This window comes from Gossypium hirsutum, chromosome A11 (assembly GCF_007990345.1).
Source record: "Gossypium hirsutum isolate 1008001.06 chromosome A11, Gossypium_hirsutum_v2.1, whole genome shotgun sequence".
Classification (NCBI taxonomy): Eukaryota; Viridiplantae; Streptophyta; class Magnoliopsida; order Malvales; family Malvaceae; genus Gossypium; species Gossypium hirsutum.
The window spans coordinates 93,585,051-93,602,882 of NC_053434.1; the positions used below are offsets into that span (position 1 = coordinate 93,585,051).

Here is a 17,832-nt window from a genome sequence, read left to right on the forward strand (position 1 = left end):
TTACATTCTCGAATAGCCTAATAAGCTTTATGTTCCAATTCTATTGGAAGATGACAAGCTTTTCCAAAAACAAGTCTATACGGGGTCATGCCAATTAGTCCCTTATACGCCGTCCGATAAGCCCAAAGTGCGTCATTAAGCCGAAGACTCCAATCCTTTTGGTTGGGCTTGACTGTTTTCTCCAAAATAGACTTGATCTCCCTGTTCGAAACCTCAGCTAGGCCATTCGTTTGGGATGGTAAGCTGTTTCTATACGATGATGAAAGCCATATTTTTTCATGAGTGCCTCCATGACTTTATTGCAAAAGTGGGTGCCACGATCACTGATCAAAGCTTAAGGTGTACCAAACCTAGAAAAAATAGTTCTCTTTAGAAATTCCACAACATTTTTAGCGTTATCATTGCGAGTAGGCTTTACTTCTAACCACTTAGAAACATAGTCTACTACAAGAATTATATATACATTTCTAAATGAGGAAATAAATGGGCCCATGAAATCAATGTCCCATACATCAAAAATCTTACATACATGAATCAGGGATAGGGGCATTTGATTTCGTTTAGTGATGTTACTTATGTGTTGACATTTATCGCAAGACTTACAAAAATTATATGCATCGCGAAAAATAGTGGGCCAATATAACCCACACTCCAATACCTTATGAGCAGTCCGTTTAGGGCCAAAGTGAGCTCCGCAAGCTTCTGTATGACAAAAAGTGAGGATAGAGGTTACCTCGATTTCTGGAACACATCGTCTTATTATCTTATCTGAACAGTGTTTCCACAAGGATAGGTAATCCAAATGTAAAATCGAGCTTCCTTTTTAAGCTTGTCTTTCGCGAAACGTGGTAACTCAGTGGGCAGCGAGCCTGTGGTTAAGAGATTTACTATATCAGCATACCATGGGTAATAAGCCTCGGTCGAAAATAAGCTCTCATCAGAGAACTCATCCTTTATAGGAGTGTCATCGTCAGGTATTCTTAACCTACTCAAGTGGTCGGCTACCAAGTTTTTGTACCTTTTTGTCACAACTCTCGATGTCAAATTCTTGGAGCAGCAAAATCCATCTAATGAGCCTTGGCTTTGCTTCACTCTTTGCGATCAAGTACCTTAGACTGCATGATTAAAAAAAACAATCACCTTAGAACCCAATAAATATGATCGAAATTTATCCAAAGCAAATACAACAGCTAAGAGTTCTTTTTTTTGTGGTAGTGTAGTGGCTTTATGCAATATCTAAGGTTTTTGAGGCATAGCAAATGACATGAGTCTCTTTGTTAATCATTTTCCCCAACACGGCCCCCACACTGTGTTCATTTGCATCGCACATAATTTTAAAAAGGTATTTCCAATCTGGCGCTTGCACTATAGGAGTGGACACCAACTTCTGCTTGAGTGTGTCGAAAGCCTCCTTACATTTTGGGTCGAACTCGAATTTCTTATCTTTTTGCAATAATTCGCACAGTGGTTCAACTACTTTCTAGAAGTTCTTTATAAAACGCCTGTAAAATCCTGCATGGCTAAGGAAAGAACAAATTTCCCTTACAGTAGAGGGATATGGCAAAGAATTTATAATGTCAGTTTCGGCCTTATCGACCTCAATTCCCTTAGCTGAAACTACGTGTCCTAGAATCAAACATTTGTCTACCATAAAGTGACACTTTTCATAATTCAATACAAGATTAAATTCTATAAACCTACTTAAAATTATCGTGAGATTTTTAAGGAATTCATCAAAACAATTCCCATGCACAGTAAAATCATCCATAAAAACTTTGATAATTTTTTCCACATATTCGAAAAATATACTCATTATGCATCTCTGGAAGGTGGTCGGTGCATTGCAAAGTCCAAATGGCATCCTTTTGTATGCAAATGTGCCGAATGGGCATGTAAAAGTGGTCTTTTCCTGGTCTTCTAGTGCAACTGGGATTTGGAAGAAACCTGAGTATCCATCAAGACAACAAAAGTGAGTTTTACCAGCTAATCGGTCAAGCATTTGATCTATAAAAGGAAGAGGGAAATGATCTTTTCTAGTGTAAGAATTCAACTTCTTGTAATCAATGCAGACACGCCACCTATTTAGCACTCGAGTTGGAACCAAGTCTTCTTCAGCAATTTTCTTTACTGTCACGTCCGTTTTCTTGGGCACGACTTGTACCGAACTTACCTATCTGCTGTCTGAAATGGGGTAGATTATATCAGTATCCAGCATCTTGGTTATCTACTTTTTTACCACCTCTATCATATTCGGGTTCAATCGTCTTTGCGCCTCTCATCTTGGCTTAGTGTTTTCCTCCAAGTAGATTCTGTGTGTGCATGACAAAAGGCTTATCCCTTTTAAATCGACAATGGTCCAGCCAATCGCCTCCTTATGATTTTGTAGTACCTGGATCAAACTTGTAGTACCTGGATCAAACTTTCTTTTTCGAGCTTAGAGAGTTTATTGGAAACTATAATTGGTAGGGTATTATCTTTCCCTAAAAACGCATACTTAATATGTTTGGGAAGCGGCTTTAATTCCAAATCTGGAGATTGCACAACAGAAGGTAAAATTTAGTATTTGATGGAGACAATAACTCATTAACATATTCATAAGCATCAACTATAAATTCAGACTTATCTTCGTAAATGGACTCAAAAGTCTCCTCTACTAAAGAGTCAATTATGTGACACGATTTACCCTCAATATTTCACTTGGATGACTAATAGCATCGTAGACATTGAGCTTCACGATCTCCCCATCAAATTTCATCGTAAGAGTTCCGCTTCGAACGTCGATTTTGGTGCTAGTGGTACGAAGGAAAGGTCGGCCCAATAAGAGGTCTAAAGATCCAAGAGTGCTATCCTCCTCCATTTTTATCACATAAAAATCTGCAGGGAAAATAAGTTCATTAACTTTTACCAATACATCCTCGAGGACTCCTTCAGGATGCACAATGGACCTGTTTGCCAATTGAATGATAACACTTGTTGTCATCAAGAAACCTGCGTTAAGTGATTCATATATAGAATAAGGCATTACATTTATTGAGGCCCTTAAATCATATATAGCCTTCTTAATTCCCAAATGGCCTATCTTACATGGTATTGCAAACACGCCCCTATCTTTACATTTCGCTAGCATTTTTCGCTGTAACACTGCAGATACATTTTCACCAACACTTACCTTTTCATTACCTGTTAATTTTTGTTTGTTGGTGCAGAGTTCTTTAAGGAACTTAGCATACCGCGGAATTTGTCTAATGGCATCCAACAGTGGTAAATTGATCTCAACATTTCTGAATGTTTCGAGGATCTCCTTATCTTCTTTTCCCTTTCGACATTGATTTAATCGTCTTGGAAATAGAGGTTGGATTTTTGACAATGGAGGTTTGGCTCAGACCTGTTCGTCATTTTCGGGGCTTTTTCTGGGCGATTTCTTGGCTAAGATTTTTGCCAGGAATTGGCTTCAGTGCCTTTCCACTTTGCAACGTCACTGTATTCGCGTTTTGTCTCAGGTTCGGTTCTATTTGTGAGGGCAGTTTACCTTAAGAACTCATTTTCTCAACTGATGTGGTCAATTCTCTTATAGATACCTCAGTTTTCTGTTGAAAACCAAGCATATTAGCTACTAATTTATTAACCAAAGTTTTTAGAGAATTACCTGAATCTCATGGTTGTTGTGGAACCTGATTTTGGTATGGCTGGTTATATCGTGGATTGGCTCCATAACTTAAGTTAGGGTGGTCCTTCTATCTTGGGTTGTAGGTGTTAGCATAAGGGTCATATCGCCTTTGTAGTGGCCTAGGGAAATTTCCCACAGTATCTAAATGAGCCATAGTATCATCATACAAACTAGGACATACATCAGTTGTATGTTCAGGTATAGCACATATTCCGCATACTGGGGCTGGTTTTTTTTCTACAACAAGAGGATTCACAATATTAGTAAGTATATCAAGTCTATCCTTAAAGGTAGAATTACTTAGTTGGTGAACCCTTCTAATGGATTCAAGATTGGCTCGAAATTGCTAAGAATTTGCAGCCATCATGGAGATCAAGTCTCTTGCTTGTTGAGAAGTCATGTTGACCAACGCTCATCCACTAGCGGCGTCTACCATATTCATCTTCATGGGTTTCAGGCCTTCGTAAAAGTATTAGAGGAGAGATTGCTCTATTATACCATGTTCTGGGCAGCTCGCACACAACTTAAATCGATCACAATAATCGTAAAGAGACTCTGTTTCTTTTTGTCTTATTCCAACGATTTCTCTTCTTAACTCAGCTGCTCGTGATGTTGGAAAAAACTTGTTGAGAAATAAACGAGAAAGATCAGCCCAAGTTGTAATAGATCCAGAAGGTAAGTAAAATAGTCATTCCCTAGCTGAATCTGCTAGGGAAAAAAGGAAAGCACGCAATTTAATTTGATCATCAATTACCCCCTGAGGTTTCATACTAAGGCAAACCATATGGAACTCTTTCAAATGCTTATGGGGATTTTTATTTTGCAACCTACGAAAAGTTGGCAGTAGCTGGATTATGCCTGACTTTAATTCAAAATCAGTATCTATAGTAGGATACGCGATGCATAGTGGCGGTTGTTCTACCGGAGCTTCAGCCAGTTGCTGAATTGTTTGAGTTATAGGTTGAGGTGCTAGATTAGGGTTTTTGTTAACCCTAGCATTAAGCACTTCTTCTGGGGAATCAACTTCTACTTTTTTGCTTTCAAATGTTTGAGCAGGGTTTTCGTTAACCCTAAACTCTACTTTGTCGTCGATTCCGATTTCTGGCAGTGGATTACTTTGTGTCCCAACCACCGCTGACTGTTTTTTCTTTAGCTTTGTTTCTTTGCGATTAGCTCTCGCAGTCTTTTCAATCTTCGAATCGAACGTAAGAGTACCTAGAGTAGATCTGGTCATAAGAGACAAAAAACAAGATTAGTACGTTGCTAGTCCTAGGCAACGATGCCAAATTTTGATGTGGTCGTTGAAAGCACAAAAAAATCCTATTTCCTACAAAATAATGAAAAAGAACAGCAAAGGGGAAGTAGGGTCGAATCCTCAAGGACCAGATTGCACGAATGCTTGTTTTTCAAAATCTTGGGCTGAATCGTGCCCAAGAAAACTTGTGTTCCTAAAAAAAATAAAAAATAGAATTAAAAGTTTTAATCTGGAAAAATAAAATAAAAACAGAATTGAAAGTTGAATTGAAATTGCAAAATTAAATAAATTGCGAAAATTAAAATAGAGAATATAAAAATAAACAGAATTTGGGAAAAGGGAGTTTCTTATGTGGCGAGATTCCAACCTCCAATTGTCTCGATTCACCTTGGATCCAATTCTTGGCTTTTAAGTGATTCTTCTCAAGCAGAATTAGCCAGTTATAGTGGAAGAGGACGCCTACGACCATCAGCTCTAAGAATTTAGACTTAAGATTTGGCGAAACCTAACTCTAGCCAATAATCACTTTTGTGGGACTATCTTCTACTAGATCATCACTTCACAATGGCGAATACCATGCTATTTTGTCTCTTGGACTCGACAACCTTTGACGCAGAAAGCCAACAAATCGACTGTGCAACTTTTTCAAAACATACAAAGCGGTTGTTCCTTGCACAAGTTGAAAAGATCACCTATTAAGGGACATGGACGGAAGCGTCAGTCCCGTAATGCGGAAAAGCGATGAATACACTGTTGAGAAGGCTAGGCGCGGATTCTAAGCCTCATGAACCTTTTTGGGGAATGTTGACAACCTTCAGCTAGATTAGATTTAGTGGCTCTTAATTTTTGGGAAAAAAACAAATAAAAATAATAGAAAGGGAATTTTTTATTGAAATATGAAAAGAACAAAAAGACTAAATTTATGGGGGAGAGAGTGTTACAGCAAAAAGATGGCCCAAATTTGTGTCACTTCATCCCCTATTTATAGTACTAAGAAACCTAGCCTATTCCTAATTAAATTCTAAAAGATAAATACAAATAATTAAAGATAATTAAAGATAAATAAAAATAAATCCTAAAATTAAATCTAAAAAATTATCCTTAATAATTATCCTAATATAATTAAACATTAAATAGAGTCTTATGCTATAAAATCTCTTCTTTAAAAGTCTTACACACTTTGCATTTTCGGCACCACTTCTGTCCTACTTCGCATGTTGGCCCACTTTATCTCTAAATTCACGCTTTTCGCCCTTAAATTTACTTTTTCCTTCAATTTAGTTCCTAAAAGATAAAAGACCATAAAATAGTCCAAATTAGTAGGATATACTCAAAATAAACATGCAATTAGCACATAAAATATGTCGTTCTAGAGTATTATCATAAAATATAATAACTCAACCCGAAGTTTGACTCGGAATCTGACTTGACTAACCTCCCTATATATATATATATATTAAATACATCTGAGGGGGACAAAACTCAGTACTCCATTTTTCATTATCTTCTTCCCTGCCACTTGACCAGGACACCATCTCCTCCTTATTAACCTCTATTGATACTGTGTATCAATAATTAGCATTAAAAAGTATATAAACTTATAATACTTTAAATATATTAAAAACAAAAATTCTTCTTCTTCTTTTTTCCCCTTTTCTTCCCTTTAAAAGATGAAATTAACCTTCCAAAATAACAAATTTTCATTGTTTACCTGCCTACAGAATTCTCAATTGAAGCACATTAAGCAATCGGGCTGTTTTTATATTACGTTAACTATATATCTATACATCTTTTTATATAGTATTTATTAAGTGTATTACTAAATTAGTATCATTCTCAATGGAGTCACTATTTCAATCAAAAAATTACAAAAATGTCTATCTATAATTAGAAAAATTATATTATTCAAAAATATTTTGGCTTTTTTCATTTTAACAAAATTAATTAAAATATTATATGGTGGGATCTGAACTTGCACCAATTAAATTACTAATCTAGTAAATTTACTACTTAATCAAAATTTTATTTTAATATATTCTATATATATTTGTTTTTATATGCACAATTTACTATCTCCATCAATTTTATATATATTATATACTAACAATATTGTTCATTGAGTAAGTCTCACAAGTTAACTCGATACTAACTTATAATTAATGATAAAATCGTGATAAACAATTACAGTGCATTTAATATTGTTTATATGATGTATTTATGTATTTAAATTTTGCTTTACTCAGAATTTAATTTATTTACTTAATATGATTAATTAGTTTCAAACTATCTATTTCATTGTTTATTGTATGTAAGCTTTAAATGGGCATCTATGTTTCAAATATGTGGTTTCTACAGTTGTACGTGTGTGATAAGATTTTTAGTACTAACAATATATTTAGTTGAGTTACTATCACAAGTTCACCGACTCAAAATTGATAACAACACACTATTAAACAATTAATTCTAATCTTTTTTAATTTTAATATCGCACATATTTTATGTGTAATTATTATTAATTAGTTTTAAGTCATACGTTTCATTATTTGTTGTAAATTATTTTTAAACAGACACACATATTCTAAATACAAGATTTCCACACGCATACGCATTTGATATGATTGCCAATACATATTAAATATTATATTGAGTTGATGTCATAAGTCAATTGCATACTAATATAGTTATAAAATTACAAAAATATACTCTATACAAATTAATTTATATTTTTATGAGGGTGTTTTTGTCTGTTCATATAATAAATCAATTAAAAATAATCATAATAAAATTACGCCAAAAACACTATGCATGATAAACAATTAATTTTACCATTGTAATCAAAATATCAATTAATTTTTATGACTTTTTAATAAATATATTTGTTGCATACTTTTTTTAACTCATGTCATAGATATATCCTTACGAGTAAATTATAATATATTTTCTAGGACATAGAGTTAAAAATCATTAGTAAAATCCCTGTCTAATTGAAGTCACGAGAATTTTACATGATTCTAGGTTATCCCTCCTTAATAGCAAGCTCCTAAGAGTAGATTTCTTAGAGTTCATGCCATCTTTTTAATAGTTTTTCATCATAATAATAATTTTTTTAATCTTACATTAAAAAAAGGGAAATAATAAAAGAGAGCAAATGCTAGAATGTGCTATGAAGATGATGGTTGTGATTACGTGATTTTTTAGTACGGCCGACGAGATCGCACATGGCCTAATCTATTAGAGCTTCTCCAGGAACATATTCATTTATCTTTGTACTCATATTGTTGAATAATTTATGCTATCACAAGCATTTTCTTAAAGAAAAACACAGATAGTACTAAGATGGTGTAAAATTAAAAAGCAGATCCTAAAATCTTAACTAGGTATTGGTTTTAGCACGTATGTGTATTGCTTTGTTTTTAAGCTCTACTCAAATTGGGGTGTAAACGGATGGCAGTCTAGCAAGATTATCATCTTTTTCTATTGATTAGGATTAACACTTCAAATGCACACTTGTTTCTAATTTGTCTTACAGGATTATGGGTGCCTGAGCCAAGGATCATCGGAAAGTTGCACTTCTGTTCCCAGATGCAGGAAAAGCTTGTCGTCGCCTAGCTTGAGGAAATTGTTTAGACCCATCTTCTATTTGCAGTCGCCCCATTACTGAACTTTTCTTCTTACCACCAGACTTTGCATGGCTTCCTGATTCTGTCTCTGCATCTTCTCCAAACTTAATCTCTTTCCTAGCTGCTTCATAATCAAATGGCTTTATTTGCAAAACACCACTAGCTTCGTTTGATTTCTTCACTGTAACTGCTTTTCTGTTTTGATTCATGGACTCGAAGCACTGTTGGAAGCTGGTAGATAAATCGGATAAAGACATGGTCTCATCTTCTTTCTCCGTTTCAGAGGAAGGTGCCATACAACTCTCCTTCCCAGGTGTATCATTTACTTCCGGACTACCACTACCATCAACTTGTTCATCCTTTTTTGAATTATCTTCTAACATGATAATATCTTCTAATGTCGACGACTCAGTAGCTACCACAGCAGGAGGTTCTTTGGGCTGTGGAGCTTCTGGAAATTTAGTTGGCTCGTTAACAGGAGGTTTTGACTGCTCTGCTGTGCCCGAGAATGAGTGAAATGAAAGATTTACTGAAGATCTGATCTGCGCCAACTTACTATCTTCCTTCTCCTAGATGACGACAATAAACAAGTTAGCAATGAATTACTTTCCACAATATGCACAAAGGAATCAAAACTAAAGTAATCGCAATGATAGACAAATGCGACTGTCAGGGACTGTGATGGAGCATTTACACTGGTTTCAATACAGCAACAAATCAAAAGCCACAACACCAAAATAGAGGAATAACTTGACTTACCTTTTTCTCCATATCAAATTTCTTCTTCGTGGAAGCATTCCCCAGAAGTGCTCCAAAGCCACGGCTTGGTTTCTTTAGAACCTGAATAGTTGCTCCAGTTGCCTACAGGTAATAGGTATTTTATCCAGCAGCTACTCGTCAGGAAAAAAAGATCACCATCTACAAAAGTATTAACAACTTACCATCTTTGCTGAAGGTGGAATAACTGTATGGGCATTTGCATCTCCACTCTTTCCCGAGATGACAAGATTTTCTCTCGCATACAATGAGCTACCATTCACATGTGGCTCAAAAGAGAATCCTTCTTGTTTTTTGTCTCTGTCAAGTTCAGTAATACTGCTTCCAATCCTGATTGATTTGTGTTTATGTTGCAGAGAAGCAGATTGTGCACTTATCCCATCAGGTCCTACTACAGCATCATCTATGATTCTTGTTCTATCATTTGCAGTTTTCAAGTCTGTAGGAGTCACAGGAATTAAGACCTCAGCTCCCTCTTTAGCTGCTATATGTTGTTCTGATGCCTGCACAGTAGAAACCTTACAGTCATCTTAACAGAAAGTAATTATAAAATCAACATATTCCAATCAATTGTAAGTTCAATGAAATAAACAGTAATGAGGAAGTAGCACAAAGAATGGTAATCATCATTGTATCAACCCATTCTCGGGACTAAGATAAAGTTTCTAAGGCTTATTCGATGACATTTTATCAGACTTCATGTAACTGAATCAATCAATTAGCACACTTCATGTTTGTAGCTTTCCTATGTTAACATTATGATTCACTTGATTGATTTTGTTCTATAAGTCATACAAACAGCCTACTACAACTCAAAATGCTTTCATTTTTACTTCTGGACAATGATCACAATTCACAACCCATTTGATGACTAAAAGAAAAATGAGATAATAACACACAGAACAGATTTAACAAAATACATTAAAACAATACGATCAGGGTTGTCAAATCAGTGTAATTAATCTTACATTTAGCATATGTCCCATTTTAAGTTGTTGAGCAGCAGCTTCAAATGCAACAGCATTCTGCATAGCATGCCTGATGATGCTAACAACTGCACCAAGGTTTCGCTCCACATATGGGTGTCTAGATTTCAACAATTGACGTAACTTGTGAGCAGCTACAGGCATCTGCTTGGCTTTTAGCAGTAAGAAAAACAAAAAGTGCTTCAGGAAATATACCAACAAGCAGTATGAAAAAAGAAGATAAATATACTGGAAATTGATAAAAACAAGAAAGTTCCTACCGATTTCAAGAAGCGTCTTGTTTGGCAATACATAACCAGTACTTTCATCCTCTGCGCGAGCAATAATGTCTCGCCATTCACAAAGCCCCTATAAACCATTTAGGTGAGACGCAAGATTTAAGGGATATCATCTATTTTTTTACTAGTAAGGCTATTATATATCAAATATGTTCTCTGAATTAAAATTAGACATTTCTTATGATTTACCAACCAATCCATGTGTTATCTTAAAAGTAAACAAAGGGCCAAGTAGATATGAAATCAACAAAAACTTACAGCAACAACTGCTAGCTGCTCAGCATTGAAACCAGCCACCTGCAACCTATATTAAATAGAAGAAAAAACAAAGTTATTTAGAAATTATGTAATATATATTTAAATCATGTAGCCTTAGCAAGTAACACACCCATGTATATGGAGATATGAATTCTCTGTCAGGAGCTCTTTCTCAAACAGTTGTGTACATACATCAGAACTTCGCTTGTAGACCTGCTAGCAAGAGAACATTTGCTACTACGATGATGGTCAATAACAAAAAACAGAAAGCAACAAAGTTCACAAATTCATGCATCCATGTAAACTAATTTTGAAGGAAGATGAAATGGGCAAGAAAAGTAACAAAACATGTACACTGTATGCATTTTACTCGATGAAACCAATGAAGGTATCCGAAGAATCGCATTATATTGATATGGATAGTTGATCAACAAATAAATTTTCAACACCTAGCCTCAGTTATAGGTTATACACTGAAGATCGAATAAAATAGAAGGTCAGAAGCCAGTAGAATGTGGAAAGGAACACAGCTCTCACATGAATGTAACTAAAATTAAGACTATCAAATCTCTAAGCTTCTGTTAATCTAGAAGTGTTAGCATATGATATGGCAGGCTGTTATAAATGTAGAAAATGCTGTGAGCTATCATTTACAGCATCATACCTCTACCAAAGGAGCGTCCAAATGTTCACCTTCCTGGGGCATTGACAGCAATTTGATTCTCATTAAATCATAAATGTACAGTAAGTAGTGTGTGTCTTCTCTAGCATATCTGACATAAAAATTGTAATAAACAGAAAAAATTAATAGACAGATAACAATCAAAGTTTCCTCTTCAATAATTGCAATCAGAGTGACAGAACCTGAAATTTTCTTCAGAGTAATATGTTAGTTCAAAACATAAATAAAAAGCAATGTGTTTTCACTTCATATTGATTAAAAAGTCAAAATTAACGACTATTCACATCTTTGTGTTTGAATTTCTTCTCATAAAAAAACATATAAAATATCAGTAATGGTGGTCTTACAGATTTTATGGTTAATTTCTTTCCTTTTCTGATAAGTTTGATGGGGTTAAGTCAGCACTACTTTGAGCACAGGAAAAATAAAGATGTCACGGTTTGCATAAAATTGTTCAAAAGAAATGATGCTGCAGGCAAAACTAAGAAACAACGGTTTGTCATAAAAACTATGTCAAATTTACAGTTGAAGTAACGCTTTATTTTTTTTCTCTTTCTATAATTCTTTTTTTAAAAAGGAAGTGGTCAATAGCAATCAATCATTAGCTTTAATGACATATGCTAGTGCAGCAATTAGACATTATTTAACTAGCAAGAGAGAGTCAAGCAGCTGAAAGGTAAAAAAGCAACATTACCTGAGCATTTCATCAGGAAGAGGACGCAATCTCCAATCTGCATTCTGGTACCTACATTGAGTCAACTAATCAACCTTAAGGATATAGGATAGATGATGATCAAAGAGGAGAGAACTAGCAAGTATAAGGAAGACGATCAAATAAATTTAAATAAAAACCCACTCTTTGTTGGCTGTAACTCCACAATAATGTTGCAGAAGATGCTCTAAACTATTTCTTTCCAATTTCAAGACCCTTGAGGCCTGAGAAACATGCAAAATACATATTGATAGAAGCCCAACACAACATTTAACTTCAAAATAAAAACAATCAAATCATGTATTTATTAATTGCACTCAAAACTAAGCCTAAGCATATATAATCAAGACATGGAACTTTGCGAATGTCGATTAGGCTCAACAAATCTGTGTGGGTGATAATATTTCTAAGGCTATAACATCTAAAATGGTTAAGATAGTAGGTGGTAACTTTATCAATAAGTTCTTATAAGCTTAGCACCATTGTCATCATCCATAAAACTAGTTAAGTTAGTTCAATCATTTAAACCACATGTAAATAGTTTTCATGTATGGTCTTTGTACCAATTTCCTTTCCCCTAAGTCATTGTCACACTGCTAATAACTAACAAATAAGTTCATAAAAAGTGAACTGTTGACAAGGCCCACATAAACTTAACTTCGTAAAATATACCAATAAAACCAAGAATCTAACAGAAAATTCTCAAATTAAATCCTCAAGTTCAAAGAAGTAGAAACCTGTCCAGTGTCAAAGAGATTGCACACATATATGCCAAAGTCTCGTTGAAGCCACACAATATCCCTGTCTGCTCCATGCATAACCTATGTGAATTAAGGATATCAAACCATGCAATAAGCTAAAAAAAAAAAACTATCAAGGGGACCAACCTTTTTCTTGGTGGGATCCTTGAAAACTTCCCTAAGATATGGGCCAACATGAATTCGAAGCTTCAAAGTATCTACAATAAAATCCTCAGTTCTAGTAGAAATTTGCATCAAGCAAGTTAGTCCTTGAAAAGATCGATATTGGTTATGCTCCAAATCAACCTGAGAATAATTATAGAGAAAATGAACAACAGGCAAAGAGGTAACATATTATGAGAATACAGAAAATTAATCCTATATTTGATGCATACAAAGTCCAGTGTAACTGATAGCCCTGAAACCAGGGATGCATACACCCTTATTCAGACCAGTTGAACATTCTACATCTTACTATGAAGCTAGAGCAAAACATGCATCATCACATAAAGTCATATTATAAGTTGAATTTTTACCGCAAACTCTTCCACACCGCTTAACTTAGATGCTAAATCCTTCAAATCTTTTACTTCCTCAACCAGCTTAAATGAGGTAGACTCAATTGATGGGGGTTTGATGGGCTGAATATCTGCAACATCTTTTTCCACAAAATCCATAACAGAGAGGTTCTCCTGTAAGAGGGCAATAGAGATGTTTTTTCTCTTATTTCAGCAAGCAACACAAATTAACATTTAACAGGAGAGAAATCAGAAAGTTTTAGAAGCTATTGTTGAACATAGTTGGATGTGTGTGAGATTTTGAGGTATAAGAACAATACAAAAAGTGAAAATTTTATCACATTCATATGTAAATATTATTACTAAGGTATCTCTCAAGAACACGGTAACAATCTTAAAAACAATTGCAGCCTTTCCCATCTTCTAATTACTATTAGCAACGTCACAATTTACCCCAATAAGAACATAAGAAAGACAACTTTGATTACAAGATACCTTCCTACAAACCAATGTAAATCAGAAATACTATCACTTCAATGAACTATTTTACTGAAATTCATTTGTTCTTTTTCCTTTAACCATGCAAGGTGCCTTTAACTCTGGAGAACTTGAAAAAATACAGTTAATTCTCCTTATTCATCTTTTTTGTCTCCATGGGAAAGATTTCTGAGCTATGAAACGTTCAAAATAACTATATTAATCACTCTTACTACTTCTTGTACAGAAATTCATTTTTTTTTTCTTTTCCTTTCAACTATGCAAGGTGCCTAGAAAACTTTAAAAGACAGTTATATTCCCCTTATTCATCTTTGCTGTCTCCATGGGAATGATTTCAGAGCTGTGAGAACGTTCAAAACAACCATGTTAATCACTCTTGCTACTTCTTGTACAGATATTGTGTTGTATCACTCAAAGAATATAAAAGCACCAAACTTAATCCCCAGCAATCTTAAAAAAAGCATTTCACTTATGTCCAATTATTCTAATCCTGATCACAAGCATCAAAACTCCCAAAACAGTGTCATTAAGGTATGTGCTTAGGTGCTGTGACTTAGCATCAGATGAAAATGTGCTAGAGGCCATTTAGGCAAAGGCTCATTGATCAGAAGCACACTTGGTGAGTGTAGGGACTAGGGACACCTTTTTGTAAAGCGGTTAATGCATGAAACCCTGCCTCATTGAAATTCTCTCTAATTCCTTTGATAGTAAAGATGAGACAATATCAAAATTCTACATCTTAATGTATAAATATTCAACAACAGACAATGAACAAAAAAATCAACAACAAACATGAGACCGCAAGAAACATGCATATTGGTCAAAAAAAAAGAAGAAGCATTTTTCTAAGATAAATTGGACCACCTTTTGAGTTCATTATCAGAATATCTTAAGCTTATTTTTTTATATAGACAAAGATACACAAAACACATACATAGACATATTCCTCAGTTTACTCAAGGAAGCGCTTTTTTGCCCTTTGCACCTCGGTATAGAAAAATTATGAAGTTATCCGACAAACATATGAAACTCAACACTTATTGAACTAACCAAACAAAAGTGAACCTGTGAGGTAATCCTATAACATACGTAACCAACTAAAAGCAGAAATGTTGTGAAAGAATTTAGGAAACAGTAATAACATAGTGATTAACCCCAAAAGAAAAGAACAGACAGAACTCCATAAAGACGGATTAAACGGGGAAACAAAGACCAACCAATGGATGAACAAAACGCTGCCCATCCTCACTCCTCTGCAACCAAACATGTTCAAAAGGCTGATTCGAATTATTCACAAGTATATTATACTCTTCCTGAGGCTTCCGTATCATTGGTATATGAAATGGCACCTTAGCTTTCCCAGTCGTCCCCGTAGCCAATGCCTCTTTCTTCACCTTCACTCCAGAAGAACCCGAAAACCCACCTTCCTTCCCACTCACTGACACACCAACCGAGTCACTCAATAAACCACCGTTAATTTTCTTCTTTTTCTTCCCGTAAACCAACTGAAACCCATTATTGTCAGGATCCGACCCAATAAACCGGCCCGTTTCCTCTTCTTTCTTTCGAATCTTATGAAATTCGTCGATGGAAACGTCAAATCGTTCCAAAAGTTCGTCGTTGATATCAACGAGCCAATCATAAGCTTCATCATCGGCTATGCTGTCAAGGTTGCTAGGGAAATTGATGGCCTTGTTGGCGCCCCAGATTTTAGCCGAAGCGCCAATGGATTCAAGCAAAGAATCGGATGTTTTGGCGATTTGATCGATGGGAAGCTTGAAATCGGAGAAGTTGTTGAAGAAATGAAAGTCTTGATTGGAAGGGAGGGTTGGAGAAGAGGAAGAGAGTGAAGAAAGAGAAGAAGAGAGAGGACCTAGAGCTAACGTTTGAAGAATTTGAGAATTCTCTGAAGGTTGAGATTGGGCTTCCATTGTTATCTGATCGTCGTAGTCGTTCATCGTTGTGTTAGGGTTGTAGTGTAGAAAAAGCATATTAGGGTTTTAGAAATTTTTGGTTTTCTTTGGGTTAAATTCTGCTATTAGTCTTTACACTTTATGAAAATTGTGTATTTTGTTTTTATACTTTACTTTGATCAATTTTAGTCCTTATAATTTTAAATTGGTAAATTTTAGTCATTACAATATTTAGAGTTTGAAAATTTAGTTCTGAACCAAACAACAGCAATTAAATTTGTTTAGTTAAATACAATTATAAGTTTTGTAATATGCATACGTTTGTAAATTTAGTTCATATTCTCCAACTAAGTCATTTTAAGTCCCTATACTTATCAAAATTTAAAATTTCAGTATTAATAAAAATTACAATCGTTAATCCATTAACATGATTTTTAGTAAGGAATATGTGAAAATAACATGTTAACATAATATTACACATATAATAATATATTTGTTGAATCAGAATTTAGAAATAGTAGAACTTAATTTAATATTTATCATTTAGAGAGCGTTGAAATTTAAAAATTTTAAAAATATAAAATCTAAAAATTACCAAATTCTAATACAAAAATTAAATCCACAGCTTTTGTAAAAATACATAAATTTAATTAAGGAAATAATTTTACATTTTTTCATATTTGTTCTAAGAAAATTAGTTTAGTCAATAAAATATAACCCTCTATTTGAAAAACAGAAAAATTTAAGTACTAAAAAATTAAATATAAAAAATTTTAAGTGATAATTCAAGTTATAAAACATGTTTGGGAAAAAAAATCGAAAAATTAAGCGTTGTTGTAAAACATGTTTAACATTAATTAAAATTAAATACAGAATATAATTAAACTATATGACGAGGGGATAATATAATTTTTTTAAAATAAATTAATATAATATAATTTATTTTATTAAGCTATAAGCAGGTTCTATTTTTTGCAAAAGAAAAATAAAAAATAAAAATTGTTTACTAATTTTTATTGTGGGATATCAAACTTGTTTTAAAAAAATTAAATGATTAAAAATATTAATTTCAATTAGATTATTTTTAAACTGGCCGGAGTTAACCTTTTTTTTTAATTTAAATTGTCTTTCACTTTTGATCGTGGTAGTTGATATCGTACTAATATTGGTCTGTATTGTTTCAGTCTTAAACCAATACCAAGTATTCTATGTTTTATTTCGATCACAATTTAGGTGCACTTTGGTCATTTCAGTGTATTTCGTCCAATTTCAATCAATATCGGCCTGTTTTTGCCCGTACTGGTTTCTACAAAATTTTGGCATTTCAAACTATTTTTTAATATTTTTATTTTACCCATTTTATTTTTCCATAATTATATTTAAAAATAAAAATTACTAAATTGAATTATTCAACCTAATTAATAATTTTAAAATTTATACTTACGTATAAATATATTTATATGAATGAGATATATTTACATATATATATAAAATGTATAATTTATTTTTTGACAAAAAAATATAATTTTTGAAGAAACTAAAACTTAGGCTATAAATATATATGTGAAAAATATTTAATGTATATATAATTTATCAAGAAATTAAAAATTAGATTATAAATATGTATATGTGAAAAATATTAAAAAGTATTAATAAACCCAAAACAGTATAACAAAACATATTGGTACCAATATGTACTAGTACCAAGACAAAAACAATACGCCCATCAATACAGTATCGAGTAGGGGTGTTCATAGTTTGGTTAAAATTGAATTAATCGACCAAACCGGTCTAATTTGGTTAATCAATCAATGGCCGAATTTAGTTCGAATGAAAGTCAATTAATGTTTTTTTAGAAATTTCGGTTATTGATTAATTTAGTTTGAAATAAGATAATTAATTAAATTAACCAATTAAACAAAATAAAT

The 17,832-nt window shown here is 33.6% G+C and overlaps 1 protein-coding gene across 1 annotated transcript; it reads right to left on the reverse strand.

The window, feature by feature from the left end:
* Positions 1-8,248: 8,248 nt before the first annotated feature.
* On the reverse strand, positions 8,249-16,107 carry LOC107913697 (protein RRP6-like 2). The gene is made up of 14 exons (XM_016842357.2): positions 15,209-16,107; positions 13,512-13,667; positions 13,123-13,281; positions 12,973-13,056; positions 12,380-12,459; positions 12,218-12,268; positions 11,506-11,614; positions 10,972-11,054; positions 10,842-10,887; positions 10,566-10,653; positions 10,288-10,457; positions 9,484-9,822; positions 9,302-9,403; positions 8,249-9,111 (listed from the first exon to the last, which is right to left on the reverse strand). The coding sequence occupies exons 1-14, from the start codon at positions 15,980-15,982 to the stop codon at positions 8,476-8,478; spliced, it is 2,877 nt and encodes a 958-aa protein (XP_016697846.2). The 5' UTR covers positions 15,983-16,107; the 3' UTR covers positions 8,249-8,475.
* Between the last annotated feature and the right edge of the window lie 1,725 nt (positions 16,108-17,832).

What these genes read in the sequence shown, in the direction of transcription:
- LOC107913697 (XM_016842357.2), bottom strand. Translation starts at nt 15,982, where the DNA reads ATGCTTTTTCTACACTACAACCCTAACACAACGATGAACGACTACGAC. An exon ending in TGGACGCTCCTTTGGTAGAG is followed by an intron (nt 11,055 to 11,505) that starts GTATGATGCTGT and finishes TCTTGCTAGCAG; the next exon opens with GTCTACAAGCGAAGTTCTGA. An exon ending in AAATGGGACATATGCTAAAT is followed by an intron (nt 9,823 to 10,287) that starts GTAAGATTAATT and finishes TCTACTGTGCAG; the next exon opens with GCATCAGAACAACATATAGC.